At 44.3% G+C, this 15,630-nt stretch overlaps 1 protein-coding gene across 1 annotated transcript in view; it reads right to left on the reverse strand.

Moving 5' to 3' along the window:
- PPFIBP1 (PPFIA binding protein 1) overlaps window positions 1-15,630 on the reverse strand; it is a 115,983-nt gene that overhangs the window by 40,426 nt on the left and 59,927 nt on the right. The window contains exons 3-4 of the mRNA XM_080358587.1: window positions 11,773-11,869; window positions 8,536-8,741 (exon numbers count right to left, since the gene is read on the reverse strand). Coding sequence (XP_080214713.1) covers window positions 8,536-8,741; window positions 11,773-11,836 — 270 coding nt within the window. The 5' untranslated portion in view covers window positions 11,837-11,869. The remainder of the gene's footprint in view (window positions 1-8,535; window positions 8,742-11,772; window positions 11,870-15,630) is intronic.

Genomic DNA, 15,630 nt, shown 5'->3' on the forward strand with positions numbered 1-15,630 from the left:
AAAAAAATATCCTGTTTTTCTCAGCACATCACACTTGGTTTTAAAATAGGAGCATTTAGAGAGGGAAAGTTCAGGCTGCAGCTCCACATTACTGTAAAAGAGATTTAAGAGGCGATGGGAACCCCAAACAGGGCTGAAATATACTGCAAAATCTGCACAAAACCAGACCTCTTGTAGTACACTGAACCAGAAAACTTTGTGTACAACCCAACAGCAGTTTGGTTTTTTGCTTGAAATGTTGTAACTTCTGCATAATATTTGGGACTAACTCTTCATTTTAGGTATGAAAAGGCAAGAAAAGTCACTGACTTTGATTTCACTGGGGAAAAAGACGAGAGTTGTAGAAAGGACAACACAGAAAGGGCATGGCAGCTATTTTGCAGAGCAGCAGCCCCAGCACCTGCTACAGTGTGCAGAGATCAGGGACCTGCAGGCAAAGGCCACCCGATGCCTTCCCGCATCTCTCCTCTGTGCTGTCCTCAATGGTAAAAGTTGGTAATAGATACAATTTCCTTTCCAGAGAGATGAGGAATGAAGAGATGAAATAAATGAAAAGAACAGGGTAATGACAGCAGTGGGCATGGCTGAAGAGAAATGGATATGGGAAGGCAGGGCATCAGGAGTTGGGGTGGAATGAGCCCCAATGGGGACCTGAAAGATGCCAGGAGACCTGGTGTGTGCAAAATCTGGGTGAGCAACACTCGGAGTGTCCTTCAGGAGGAGCTTCTCTGCATCTGGGGACCCACAGCCTCCCCAGGACTGAGCTTGGGAACTACTTGCTCTGCAGAGCAATGGGCTCTGCCTTAGCCAAAAAAAAAAAACCAAAAAACAAAAGAAAGAAAAGCAAATACTTGCTTCAATAGCAACTGCAGGACTATTTGAGGCACTTGGTAGTTCTGGATCAAATTTGTATCACTGAAGTCAATACAAGATTAACATAGTTTACTAGCTGTGTAAGACAAGCGTTGCCATTTTCCAAAGAAGGCTCTTCTTCATCAACAACTTAAAATCTTTGTTCAATTAAGCGCTTAGACTTAGCATGTGTTTTCAATTTAGGGATTAATTGCAAAACACTGTATGGGAAGAGAATGCAGATTTACCAATACTCTTAATCCTCAAAACAAAAGAACAGTTGTCACGATGCCACTGAGGCTTCACAGAAGTTTGAGGTTAAGCATTTATTTAAAATGCCTTATAAGATCAGACTCAGTGCACTTAAAAACTCTGCAAGATCAATCCATAGCTAATTCATTAAACACATGTGTAAGCCTTGCCTGCAATCATACAAGTGTAAAAATCCACAGTGCTTTGGAGGGAGTTATTCCTGTAGTAAGTAGAAGCATCACCAAACTTTCATAGCTTCCCTGCCCTCAGTCTTTATTTATCTTCCCTGGAAGTGAGTTAGCATTCCAAACCACAGGTAAGTTTCTAATAGCTGCTGGTTTAAGCCTCCTAATAAAAGAAATAATAATAATACTTTAAAAAAAAAAAAAAATCAATTTCCCCTCAATTGCTGAATTCTCCTTTCAAAAATAAAATTCATTTTTAGCCCACTGTAGCTGATATCCTCATTTCTCTACATTTTCTCTTCTGCTTTTGAGACAAAATAAGCAGCACAAATCTCACTTTTCTTGCTGCAGATGCAATTTGATTTGTATAGAAGGAGCTGCCACTCCACAGCATTATTTTCTTGCGCAGCAGATTGCACTGACTGTTCTGACCATTATAGTTCAGTCAACAGTTGGGCAAGTGATCTGCCCCTGACATCTCTTTCCTGACCATCTGGAGTTAAATTAGAGCTCATCAACATGCTTACGTCGTTCAGATCATTATAATACACATTACCTATGCTCAGTTAAGCACAGCTACTGCTGTTCTGCTTGTTCGCTCAGTTTTACAGAGTCCCTTAAAAGGGGGCTCCTTCAGCCTCAGTACCTCAACATCACTTGGTGTGCCATGGGCAAAGCCTCCAGGGTTTCCAAGCACAGTATTCGCCACCGTTTCCCCTGTGAAATGCAGCTGTGACAGCTTTACCCTCTGTAAGTAAAGATTCCATCCCAAATTCATATTGGTCAAATCTGTCTGAACACCATCCGTACCAGAGCTTAATCAGTCTGTGTGGGAGCCCACCACTGCCCTCCCAAAACAGCATCTCCTGCATTTCATGCTTCCCTACTCATGGTTCTGAATATCTGTAGTCTGCTCCACATGCTCTGGCAGAAGGCAGACCTGCTGCTAAGCTTTTACTGAAGTTTACAGATTAGCTCCTCCTTACAGAATGAGCAAGGGGAAAAACAAAAAAAAAGCCCACCAAAAAAACCCAAACACAAACCCACTCACCCCTCCCCCCCCCCCCCATTATATTTTAGAGGTTTCACTACACTGAAAGTGAATTCTGAAGGAAAAACAGCCTAAGTCAGACCTTCACTCCAAAGAGTTTACCTGAAACATTTTCTAAATATAAATAACACGGCTGTTGAATAGGGAAGATGCAACCGTTTCAAAATACTCCGTTTCTTCAACTGCAGCCCAGCTGGTATCAGATACAAGAGAAAGACGAAATGCTTACTCCGTACCAGCGCTACCCGGCTATGGCTTGTCACTCAGAGAAATGCAAGAGCCAGAACAAACACAGATAGCCTTACCTTATTTAGCCAGACACAGTGTCCATGAATGTCCCAGCTGTACTCCATGCTGGTCATGACTATCTTCATGCACTTAAGGACGCGAGCGACTGTAGCAGAGGCAGCTGAGGCTGAGAGCTGCCGCCCTGGCACCACAGCCGGGCGGTGCAGTCAGGGCTCCTCTGAACCCAGACGGTGAGGTTAAGTGACGGGCAGGTTTCCTCGCCTAACCAAGGACGGAGGCGAGCCTGGCAGCGGAGCAGGAGATGTGGGAAGCGGAGCCGTGAAGCAGCAGCGCTCCTCAGGCGGAACAAGCAGCTCCTCTGGGGAATTAACACATCAAAGCCCGGGAAGATCAACCCTCCTTCCAACCTTGAGCCTGACATAGGCATCCCAAAGCACAAAGGCCAGGCGGACAAGTGGAGAAGGACGCAGGCTGTGTAATCCTGACCGGGAGAGTGCAAGGGCAACCCCATGCTCACTCCTTACTGAACAGCCCCCTGCAACATCAACCCCCTCCTCTGCACCCTCCCAGACCTGATTCCCCCAAAACACACAAGAAATGAGGGATTCTGATCTTTTCACCTGACTACAAAGTAAAGAGGAGGGAATATTCTTTTTCTTGATGGGCTATTAATAGTAAAAGCTGGAGGAACACATGAAATTCACTTGCAGGTGCCAAGAAAAAAGAGGAAGAAAAAAGTTGACTCAACAGTCGCAGTGTTCTCATGAGTGACTTGTCTCAAGTTTATGTCATATTTCTCAGACGAAAAGGGTTGTCAGGCTGCCCAGGGAAGTGGTAGAGTCACCATCCCTGGAGGTGTTTAAAAAACATGTAGATGTGGTGCTTAGGGAGATGGTTTAGTCATGAACTTGATTAATGGTTGGACTTGATCTTAAAGGTCTTTTCCAACCTAAATGATTCTATGATTCTATGAAAATGCATTAACAACCACCAACCTCCGTCCTCACATCTAAGTTTCAATTTACACAGTAAAAGCAGCAGGATAACAAATCCTTCCTATTTTTGACCACAGAGCCCAGCTCTGGGAGTCCCATGATTATCTGAAAAACCACAGCTTTTATTCTTAAGAAGAAATGCATATGACTACAATTGATAAGATAAAAACGTCAAAAACACGAATACTGAATAACCCAGAACAAAAGAGCAGAGTAGAAGAGGAGTAGAAGCTGTGTTTTCTAAGCCTGACTGATGCATTTTGGATTGAGAATGGTGATTTTTTTGATGGCCCTGCCATCAGGGCTTCAGTGCAGGACCACACAGGTTATTCTTATAGCAATGAACTCACATCCACAATGCATGAAGATGCCACAGCAAGACAGGCTATAAATAAGCCTGTATTATCTTCCAGTGTTAAAAAAACCACACCAGTCTGGATGAAACAAGAAACAAGGTCCTGTGTTTCAAGAACTTTGAGTTAGATCTCTCATGGACGAAAAGCACTGCCAGGAGACATTTTATGATGACAGGTATCACAAGGCTCCTTTCATATTGCTACTTGAGGAGGGATCACAAACAGGTCTTTGGTAGTAGATGCCTATGTGCCACAGATTACCACAGGACCTTTTGATAGTTAAACTCAATATAAGCACAAGGGGAGCCAAATGAATGCACTGTACACCCACACTAAGCACTTAAACAACAGACTTCAGTCTGAAGAGAAGATTTTTCCATGCATAAGAAATATGAGATGATTTCTGGCTAACCAAACCACTTCCCCCACTTGGGACCCACCCTGTCAGCCAAACAGGCCAATATATCTCTGTAAGATTACAAGCTATGTTTATCCAGTGAGGAAAACTTCTCTCTGAAATCTAATATCCGCTGATATTAACTCCCATTACTCCCAAACACTCTCTGGAAGAACAAACTTGTGGAAGAAGTGTCAAAATCTGAGGCTGATCTGAGATGACAGATCTGCTATTCACAGCAGCAACACTGAATTGTGTAAGTCACTATAGGTACCACTTCTCAACTATCATCTTCAGATGATCTGAAAATGGTCTTCGAGAAACCTCTGGAGGCCATAAAGTTTGTTTTGCTTTAATGAACTTATAGTAAACTTCAGAATTTCACTTCTGGAGTGAAAAACAGAAAGAATCTGTATATAGAGTAATGTATGTATTTGAATTCAAAAAGTCACTTTTAAAGCTAAAACCACAGTTGCACTTGCTGTGGGTCTGAAAGAAGTGTTATCCTGGCTCTTTTTTTCCAGAAGTATTATGTCCTTTAAAGAGCAGAAGACACACAACAGGACCCACATACATGAGTTCAGATCAGGAGCTTAGGGAAGCTGGCTCTGAGGTGTGGGAAGGGACTTGTCCACCCACTTCTCTCCTTCATCCTCCTTTTTAACAAGATACAGTTGGTTTCTCCTTTCTGGGAGGGTTGTTGCATAAGATGTATTAAAAAAGAAAAAAATCCACACTGTCAAGAAAAATAATAACCAGAAAGAAGACTGTTTCTTGTTTGTTTTAACTGAATAAAAACTGGAGCAACATTCATGACTGGGAGCAAGGTTTCTGAGAAGGAAGAGATGGATCTATCAACTTCCTGCTGGACACAATGGGGTTGGCTTGGTCTTGCAAAAGGCAGAGTTTCATTTTAAATGGTCTTGTTACTGGTGATGATGTTCCAGATTACTCACACGCTGTCTCTACGCAAGCCAAAAGTTCCATTTTCACAGAGTACAGCCTGTGTTTTATTAAAGCACACATCGGAATACATTAAACATTTCTGTCGATCAGGAGAAATCTGAAAAAACTCCAAACCTCTGGCTGTGGATTTCAGGTTTGGTCGCCAATGAAAGCACGGAGTCCCAACATATCTGAGCTTAGAAAAGGCCTCAGTCTCTTTCCAGACATTGAACAAATGGCCTTGTTTGTAATTTGACCATGACATTCACCTGCTCTCCATGTGAACATGGAGACACGAGCAGGGTTTCAGCAACACAGAGATCAGTTTTGAGCTGTAAACAGACAACTAGAAATGATTCATTATAGTTGAACCAGCTTATTTGTGCAGCACAGATCTGTGTTTTCCAGCTTCTCTGAACTCCCTGTGGTGACCATCCGATGGCTGCTCTTGGAAGAGCTCTGCCAGATGTCCAAGCGCTGTACGCGCACTCTGGTGTCACGTGGTTATCTGGCACACATTAATGGGTTTTTTGTTAAAAAAAAAGCATGAGGTGTTTTAACTCTTTGGCTCTATTTGAGTGCTTGCATAGGCTCCTCGAGAGGAGCAGAAAGGAAGCAGTCACTAAGAAGCAGTACAGGGGCATGGGGCAGCCAATTCCGGCACGGCAAAATTGAACACTCTGCCACGTTTTACAGAAGCAAGCAGCTTTGGGAGACTGCTGTCAGACCCTCTTCCCAGCTAGGGCACCAGCGGTTTCCCCACAGGGGCCAGGAGAGGATTTTTCTCTTGTGACACACTGTTTGGCAATAGCGAACGCTATTTTTGTTTTCCTCTGAGACACAAGGGACTTGCTTACAGCTTCAGATGGGATGTCACACACCAGTTCCAGCAGCTTTGAATAGCCCAGTGGATTTAACTTCTTCACCTGTGGAGGACTAAACAGATTTCAAACCAAGGAGGTGTCTTCCCTTCCTAAGTAAGGATGGGCATAGTTGCAGAAAGCCTTTCTGCAAATCATCTGGGCAATACACTTAACACCTTCCTACTCAGACAGGGTCTGGTGATGCTGATGACACCTCCAAATTCCATGCCCGTAGCATAGGACAAAGTGTAGCACTCAATCTTTCCTTCTAGGAGCTTTGAGGATGCCAGAGAGTACAAGGGAATAATCTGAGGTGGACTGAGAAGCCATGCAGTGACCCATGTCATGTGGGTCTGAAGGACCTCAGTTCCAAATCCTAACAGCCAGGCATCCCTAAATCACACATTCGCTGCCATAAGGGGCAATGACCAGCCTTCGCCTCATTAATCTTAACAGGCACTGCAGCCTCTGGCCACACTGCTGGGCCTCTTTACTCCAAACTAACATGTGATGGATCAGCATCACTAAACACGAACTGCTGATGTCTATGCACACTGTAGGGAGCTGCTAATTTTCCAAGGCTGTGTATGTGGCATATGAACATTTTTTTATTTATAAAGACCATACTTGCATGAAACCTGTTATGTCCCTTGATTTCTGCTCTTCACAGAGCAAAGACTAGTTACAGCGATGTTCACTGCTGTATGTTACAGAGGAAGGAAACGCTGACGTTAGCAGGAACTTTGTGTGTTTTAAAGATCCAAATCGAATGTCACTCCCATCTCCTCCTCCTGATCTCAGCATTGGCTGCTACGCCTTGACAGTGGGGGCAAGACACAAATCCCACAGGAGGCAGTGGGAAAGCTCCCACGTGTTTCATTTAGTTACAGGTATTTTCAAATGTGTAGTTCAAAGTAAAGGAGAGAAAAACAAAACAAAACAAAAAAACAAACAACACCATAAAAACAAACAAAGGAACCAACAAACAAAAACAGCTCTCCCCTCAAACCTTTCTGCAAGAGCTACGCAAGCAGCCCAATTGCACTAGCCTAGGTCCCTGTCTCTTCCTGCATCTGTCAAACCCGTCACTGGGGAGTTCAGGCCAAACACTGCCCTGCACCCACCACTCTGGGTGGCAACTGAGTGCTGAAATAAATCCGTGTACCATGATAAAAACCTTTTACACAAGATCAGTTGTGGCTCCAGGATGACCGAATCCTTTCTGAGGGAGTGTGACGTCCATCCCAGCAAGGGACCACACAAGGGCAGCTGCCCCATCCCAACAGCAGCAACGCATTGGGTGCAACACAGAGCCACCAGGGTGGCCTGTCCTGCATCAGACCCAGCCTTCATCAGATCTGCCATCCTCATTTCAGCAGCACGGTGTTACCTTGACCGACACCAAGCATATAAGACAACAGGACCCGAACGCTGCTGTAAGACAGATTTGGCAAAATACACAGAAGCGCATACCCACTGCTGTCGTCGTAACAGCCACAGGCCGATTTAAACCCTGAAGCATGGCCTCTAGAGATGAATCTTGACTTCCACTGCTGGAGCTTCCCCAAATCCTGTGCGCAGCGGGACCACCACTGTACAGACCCTGCCACAGACCATGAGCACACGGACTCGTCTTTGGCCTGCCAGGAAGCCATCAGTCACATGGCACCTGGAGCCGAAACCATCAGATCCTTCAAAAATGATGCCACGTAACTCACCTGATAGGCACAACATTTTATGTCCCAAGGTAGTCTTCAAGTAGCCTCCACTCAAATAATATTTGCTTTTTTTGGGGGGAAAACCAAGTACTGGGGAAAGAACAGCCTTCTCAGGTATATTCTTGTGTATTTTTTTAGAAAAGGGACAGAAACTAGAAGATTCGCAAACACAGAAAATAAAATTTTGGCTTAGTATTCAGATTAAAGGGATTCTGATCTCATACCACTCACTTCTGTTATAAACCAGGTAAGGAAGCTCAGTAACAACAGTGGTCCCTATAGAAAACGGGCTGCCAAAAATGCTTTTTAGTGAAAAGTTCGTATTGAAAATAACATTTTTCCTCCCATTAAAGCATGATTCCTACAAAAACGTCCTCCCTCAACCCTCTGAGATGAAATTCCAGTTACCAAATTTTTTTTTTTTACGAGATTGAGGCATGGTGGTACAAAGAAAGCACAGGCCAACCCACTGCACGTGGTATTTGAGTGACAGCTTTTCCAAGGCCCCACAGCATCATCACCAAACTAAAACCTCTTCCCTTAGGTTCTTTGAAACCTTCTCTAAAGGTTTTAAATGCCTGCATAAACCATAGACCCACGGCCTGAGCTGGTTTAAGAGACAAGTGACATGCGAAACGAGTGCATTAGGGGTGAAACGAGGCGAGACCGTACCATTTGACTTTGGAGCCATTCGATCAGAGCCTCCGCTGTTGAGTCCGGGACCTGGCAGCGCAGCCCCTCTCTCTCATCTGCCTCCATCATCTCCAGCAAGCCCCGCAAGTCCTCCACCAGGTGCAGTGCCCGCAGGCCCCCCATGAAGGGGGAGGTGGGGGACTGGCAGTCAAAGATGCCATTGGAGTACTCCAGCGCCTTCGAACCTGGAGGGAGCAAAATTGCAGGGGATCAGGCACGAGGTGAGCAGGTCAGACACACAGCAAAGCTGAGAAATGCTAGGTGGTGTTTGCTACGCGCGGGCATCTCACAGAATCGCTGAAGGACTGGGGTTGGAAGGGATCTCTGGAGATCACCTAGTCCAACCCACCTGCTAAGGCAGGTTCACCCAGAGCAGATCACACGGGAATGTGTCCAGGTGCGTTTTGAATGTCTCCAGAGAAGGAGACTCCACAACCTCCCTGCGCAGCCTGTTCCAGTGCTTTGGCACCCTCGGAGTAAAGAAGTTTGTCCTCGTGTTTAGACGGAACCTCCTGTGCCTCAGTCTGTGCCCGCTGCCCCTCATCCTATCACTGGACACCACTGAATAGTGTGGCCAACGAGACTAGAGAAGTGATAGCGTCACTGTACTCGGTGCTGGTGAGGCCGCACCTTGAATCCTGTGTTCAGTTTTGGGCCCCTCATCATAAGAAGGACATTGAAGTATTGTAGAGAGTTCAGAGGAGGGCGACAAAGCTGCTGAGGGGCCTGGAGTACAAGTCTGATAAGGAGCGGCTGAGGGAACTGGGGCTGTTTGACCTGGAGTAAAGGAGGCTGAGGGGAGACCTCATTGCTGTCTACAACTACCTGAAAGGAGGTTGTAGCATGGAGGGTGTTGGTCTCTTCTCCCACATAGAGGAATTGGCCTCAAATTGTGCCGGGGGAGCTTTAAGATTGGACGTTAGGAAAAAACTCTTAACAGAAAGGGTTCTCATGCATTGGAACAGGCTGCCCAGGGAAGTGGTGGACTCACCATCCCTGGAGGTGTTTAAAAGGTGTTTAGACAAGGTTCTTAAGGACATGGTTTAGTGCCAGAGTTATGTTACGATTGGACTCGATGATCCTGGGCGTCTCTTCCAACTGAAATGATTCTATGATCCTACGAAAAGAGTCTGGTCCCATCCTCTTGACACCCACCCTTGAGATATTTATAAACATTGATGTGATCCCCTCTCAGCCTTCTCTTCTCTAGGCTGAACAGACTCAGCTCTCTCAGGCTTTCCTCGTAAGAAAGATGCTCCAGACCCCTAATCATCTTTGTAGCCTGCCCCTGGACTCTCTCCAGTTATGCGGACCAAACTCAGCACTGGTGCTCCATCCTGCCCCACACCATGCAGCAATTTGGAGAAGGGCTAGCCTTTTCTACATGCCACCTGGACGGCAGCTCCAGCAGGAAGGAGGTGAGCTGATCCAACAGAGGACATGTACACCAGAACCATGTCCACGGGTTCAAGGCATGGGCTAAGCTCCTGCTCCCTGGGATGTATTGGAGGTGGAAAATATTGAGTGGGCAAACGAGCTCTACTGATGCTTTGTGTCACCCTATAGGGAATGCATGACCTAAGTTAGAGGGTTTCCAGAGGACACTATGCTCTGCACTTTTTTTTTCCCATGCAGAAGTATGTTATGCTGCTCTGAGGCACTGGATTTTTTTTTAAAGAAAAATACGAAGATAAATAAAAAGAGTGAATCATTTCTACATGAGAATAAATTTTAAACCCAACAGTTTGACATTTGCATGCTAATAAAGAGAAAAATCTCTTATTTGCATAAACTCACAGTACAGATATTTGACCTACATTAAAAGTTGCTATATATTAAGTAAGGAAGGAAACGATGAATGCAGGATTAAGGTTGGTTTAAGTCAATCTGGCTAATTCCAACTATAATTTCAGCACACCGATTTGTGACCTTCATACTGTAATGCCTTGGCACAATGAGACATGTTCATGACAGAACATCAGCTTTTGTACTGTCAGTGATATGCCATATATGTACTCCCACAAACTTTCATTCACCTCATCTGGTAAGCCACAAAAACGCAAGTATTCTGCTAATTCCCTTTGAAAAAATGAAGAGAAAAAAAATCCACAGAGCAGCATGGGAGTTGATATCCCTTTGTTATATGACTTTTTAAGTCTGTTCGGACACTTGGGTAAATAAGGTCTGTGGTGACTTAAACATCCCAACATCACTTTTTATTTATATATTAAGCCTCATCCTGCCATCACCAACTTAAGCTCTTGGAAACACAGATACATTATCAGATCCAAACACCAGGATCTACTTATGGAAATTACTGAAGTCACAGCTTATATGTATTTTTAGAGATCATTATGATCCAACTGAATCCAATTTACATGTGCTCCTGCTAGGTGTCCTTAATATCTTTAAGAAAACTGCAGAGAAAAGTCATTGTTCAAACAAAGCACGCACTGTATCGTTATTTTTTTCCCTAAGGGAAATTATTTTAAGTTGGACTACTAAAGACTTTATAACTGTGTTGCTATCCTTGCAGAATATTTTTTTCAGTTTGGGTAGCTGTTTGCATTGCACTGCTGGAACAAGATTAAACTATAATTTCTTGCTGCGTTCCTCTGTGCTGTGCACTTACATTATTTTCTAACTCACTAGGCTCAACTTAAAAGCAGATGTTGTATACTTTGTGGTGCCTCTCCTTAGTCCATTTTACCATTTACAGGTACTTATAAAAAACTCAAATATTAAAGGCAGGTCCAAACCAAATGTCAGCACTCAAAACATGCAAATTTTGAAAAGAAGGAAAATTCTATTCATGTTTTAATTCTTCAGAGTTGAGAGAAGTTCAGAGTAGCCAGTATTAGGGAAACTTACTCTTCCTGCCTTGCAGCAGCTCTTTAAACACACTCATCATGGTTTGAAACGTGCCTTGTGCCCTTGACTGTCGTGGTGCTGTGTGCACCAGCTGAACCACCTCACTCAGCCACTTTGAGCAGCATTTTGATAGAGCGTAGGAGAAAAACTACACTCCATTCAGCTGTGTCCGTGTGTGAGAGTCTGTGCAATCCCTCCGCTCCATTTATTTGTAATTGCTAAGCTATAATGGAAGACACCAAACACAATTACCAGCACATTCCATTCTAAGCCTGAAGCTCTGCGCTCCAGGTATGGAAAACAGACTAAAACCAGGTAAATTAACAAGCTGTCCCAGGAGTTTACCTGCTATAATGCCATCCATCTGCTCCAGCGCCGCAGCGAGCATGTCACTTGCATCACTCATCATCTTCTCTCTTCTCGGGGACAATCACCAGCTACACTATAAGAAGCAACAAAATGCCAATAAGTGTGAGTTGGATCCAGAGCCTCAAGTCTGCAATTCAATCTGCAAAAGAGAATTTCATTTCACTTCATGTTTTCTGAATTCAGACACCACTGTCACAGGACCAACACGAAGACTGGGGCCATTTGCTGACCACAACAAGACTTGGAGACCTTCATCACCAGGCATGAACTGGCATAAAAAGAAATCAAAGCATCAACTAGATGCTGGAGTTCCTACTGTTGGTCAGCCTGTGGCCTGCTCAGCCCAAAAGGTCCATGTCACATATACAATCATATGCATATAAAGCTGGAATTCAATTTTTTACAATTAAAACAGGCTATAGGCTAGAGGATATTTTAGTTTAAAGGCAGCAACAAAAATGCACTTCTAAGAGCCTTCTGCATACAGGTATAACCTATTTGTCAGGAGATGAGTGTTACTCCCCATTGCAGAGCAAATCAAAGATAATCCAAAAATGTATCACGTCAGGAAACTGGCAGGGAATAAGCTGTTTTACTAAATCAATGTCACTGATGGGTCCCCCCATACAGCACCTCAGAAATCCTACACGACACTTCAGGGAAGCATGCACCGAAGACACAGGTCTTCTATGGCTAAAAGGAAATCAGCAATAAACCACGTGTCTATCAGCTATATTTTTTCTCCACAAGAATTCGCTGGTATAGAAAAAGAAGATTCTGACCATTTGCCCAAGATTTCTGGATGTCTGACAATCCAGAAGCCCTGGACATGCAATCATTTGCCTATAGGCATGATGTCTCAAACGCCCAGGACTCACTGGAACGTCGCATGCATGCACAGACTATCCCCCTGACAGCATTGCTCCGAGCTTAGCAGAGATTCCTGCCGTAATGATGCCATCTGATCTTACCCTTAAAATTTTGAAAGCCAGAAGTGGTCCCCAAGGGAGTATTTCCAGCAGGGTCTGGAAAAGTGAACTACCTGATGTGCTTCCCGGGCAGGTGAAGCAGCAGACCCAAAATCCCGATGGGCTACAAGTTAAGCACGTGTTTAGGTACTTTGCTGAAGTGGAGCTGTAGAGGTCAGAGGCGATCGCAATCCCTCCACCCCAGCACAATGGGCACACAGGCCCCTGAAACAGCCCAGTCTGCCCTGGCTTTCATCTAGGACACGCGAGACTACTTCTGATATAAATACAGTTAAGGAACAAAGCTAAACAAACACCAGGAAGGAAAACTCGCTTTAACCTTTTGCATACCCTGCCATTTGGTTTTTGTATTAGGCCACAGCGCAGCTGACATTTGCCCCAACATAAGCAATTAGGAAAGTTGTTCACAGTATCTCTGGCATAAGGCCTGGAACACAGTCTACTAAAAAACAAACCAAAACAAAAATTCATGTTATAAACTGAATTTTCCCTCTTACAAGTCAACTTATTGGTTTGACTGCCAGTTAGCTTTGCTGAAATTTTGGCCTTAAAATGCCAACATTTCACATTCTGTATCAAAACTTCTCTTACGTGAAGTAGGTCCAAACCTTAAGGTAACTTTTGAATGACAGCACAGAGACTACTGCATTTTTGGGAAATGCCTTGCTTTATTATTTATTTGCCAGAGTCAGAAAAGCCAAGAGAGGTTTAAGAAGTCAAAATACTGTAAATTAAGCTGTTGCAAAACTTCACATTTTAGTAGTATCATAACTGAAGACTCAAAAACTTCAAGAAGGAAGCCCCTGATTTTAAACACATGTCAATAGTAAACTTCAAGCAGTACAACACCTGCTATAATACACAGATCATGCAAGATATTTGGTCCAGTGCCTCTACACCTGATAATTAGCAGAAAACTCAGCTTCTGCAAACATATTCACTTGGGCAATTCTGAACACAGTCTTGTCCTTTCTCTTTTAGGATTTCCTAGCTGTGATAATCAGGTCCTGCTCAAATATGGGTGTCTACAAATGCAGTGTGAACAATCTGCACTGGATTTCCCTCTAAAGGTAAAGATCACACAGAAAAACACTAAGGCTGCTGCCCCAAACAAAACACTGATTCCTCATAGCTCTAAGTGGAAAACCATCAACAAGGCAAAGCACCCACAAACCAACAACAGCCAATTAATGTTTAGGAATCAGGAGTGCCCACCATCTTCTCAGTGTGCATAAGCACCTCATGAGGGGAGTAAAGAATACGGAGACAGACTTCTCAGTGGCATGGCAAGAGGCAATGAGCACGCATTAAAATATAGGAAATTCCATAAATGCATTAAAAATAAAAATTAAAAAAAAAAAATTAAAGGCTTAAAAAAGAAAACCCAATCCACAGCACTTTTTTACTGCAAGGATGAGAAGCACTGGAAAGAGTTGCCTTTTTGGGGTCTCCATCCTTGGAGATACTCACAGCTTGACTGGACCCTGCCTGGCACAGTCTGCCCTGAGCATCCCTGCTTTGGGTAGAGGGGTGTGCTGGAGATCTCCAAAGGTGCCTTCTCACCTTGGCCATCAGTGAGCTCAGTGCAGCTCACGATCAAGCATTAAATACAGTATTGAGGAGGCTACCTAGAAAAAGCGTACTGCAGGTTAAAAATGCGCTAAGGAACAGAGTGCTCCCTATCCACATTTGTTCACAGTCAACCCCTTGTTTCTCACCTTCTGTCTAGGAAAGACATTAACTGGGGTCAAGGAACTGCTAATTTACACTTGCATAATAAAGCCATGGCTCACAGGCACAGAAAAATAATCACCATCTTGTGCGCTTCATCTAGGCACAACCACCCTTCATGCTTCCAAAAAAAGCACTCCTTGCTTTTCCTGAACAAGGGCTTTGTTCATGGTTGTCAAAAATTCCTCAGACAACTCTACTGACAAGAGCAGCAAGTGGCAGGTTGTGGTGCCAACAGCATCCAGGAGGCCTCCAGCATCTACCCCACTGTTACCTCATCCTACCTCCAAGAAAATAGACATGTTTCACAGCACTTTCTCCACTGCTACTGCAAATGGAGTCATGCTGCTGAGAGCAGCAGTGAGAAATTTTGAGATTAAATTTAGCGAAGCAAGACTGTGCGAACACACTGATCTCCAAAAACCCTTCCACCACTCACGGAGCATCTGTCAGCAGCCTGGCCAAGCCTACAGCTGAGAAACTTGGAGAGGTGAAATAGAACACAAATTTAAAAAAACAACAACAAAAAACCCCCACACACACAAAAAAAAAGAACAAAAAGCCCCCAAGCCGAACAGCTGGAGATGATGCAACAAAATCCCATTTCCCCAGTTATTTGGTCCTAAAAGCAGTCATTGAAAACTAGCTGGAAAGGCACATGCTGCTCTGGCCACCTTCCCAGCACAGTGCAGCACATCTAGCAGTCTGGAAGTAAAACCGCTGCAACAGAAAAGCACTATTGAAGGTATCCTTGCCCCGCAAGGGCACAGAATCACTTTTATTCCTTGCACATCAGCAGCAGCACATGGGGAATGGACGGGCAGGGAGGAAATCAAAGACCTCACACAGCAATGGACCAAAGCACAAAACTGTATGAAACAAGAAAAGACAACAAACTGCAGGAGGAAGGGGGTTGAAAGGGGAGGTGCAGAAGGAGGCAAAGAAATGCAGTTTTTAGGCAGAATTCATAAATCAGCAGCCTTTGTGGATTATAGGAAAGCAGATAATACTGGAACACCAGCGGATTCACTGCTGTACCTATGGAAGGGCAAAGACCACCTCTGACTTCAGAAACTTTGAGAGGAGCCTGGGCTGACCACTAACACAGCAGACC

This window comes from Nesoenas mayeri (genome assembly GCF_963082525.1).
Source record: "Nesoenas mayeri genome assembly, chromosome: 1".
In the NCBI taxonomy this organism is placed as follows: domain Eukaryota; kingdom Metazoa; phylum Chordata; class Aves; order Columbiformes; family Columbidae; genus Nesoenas; species Nesoenas mayeri.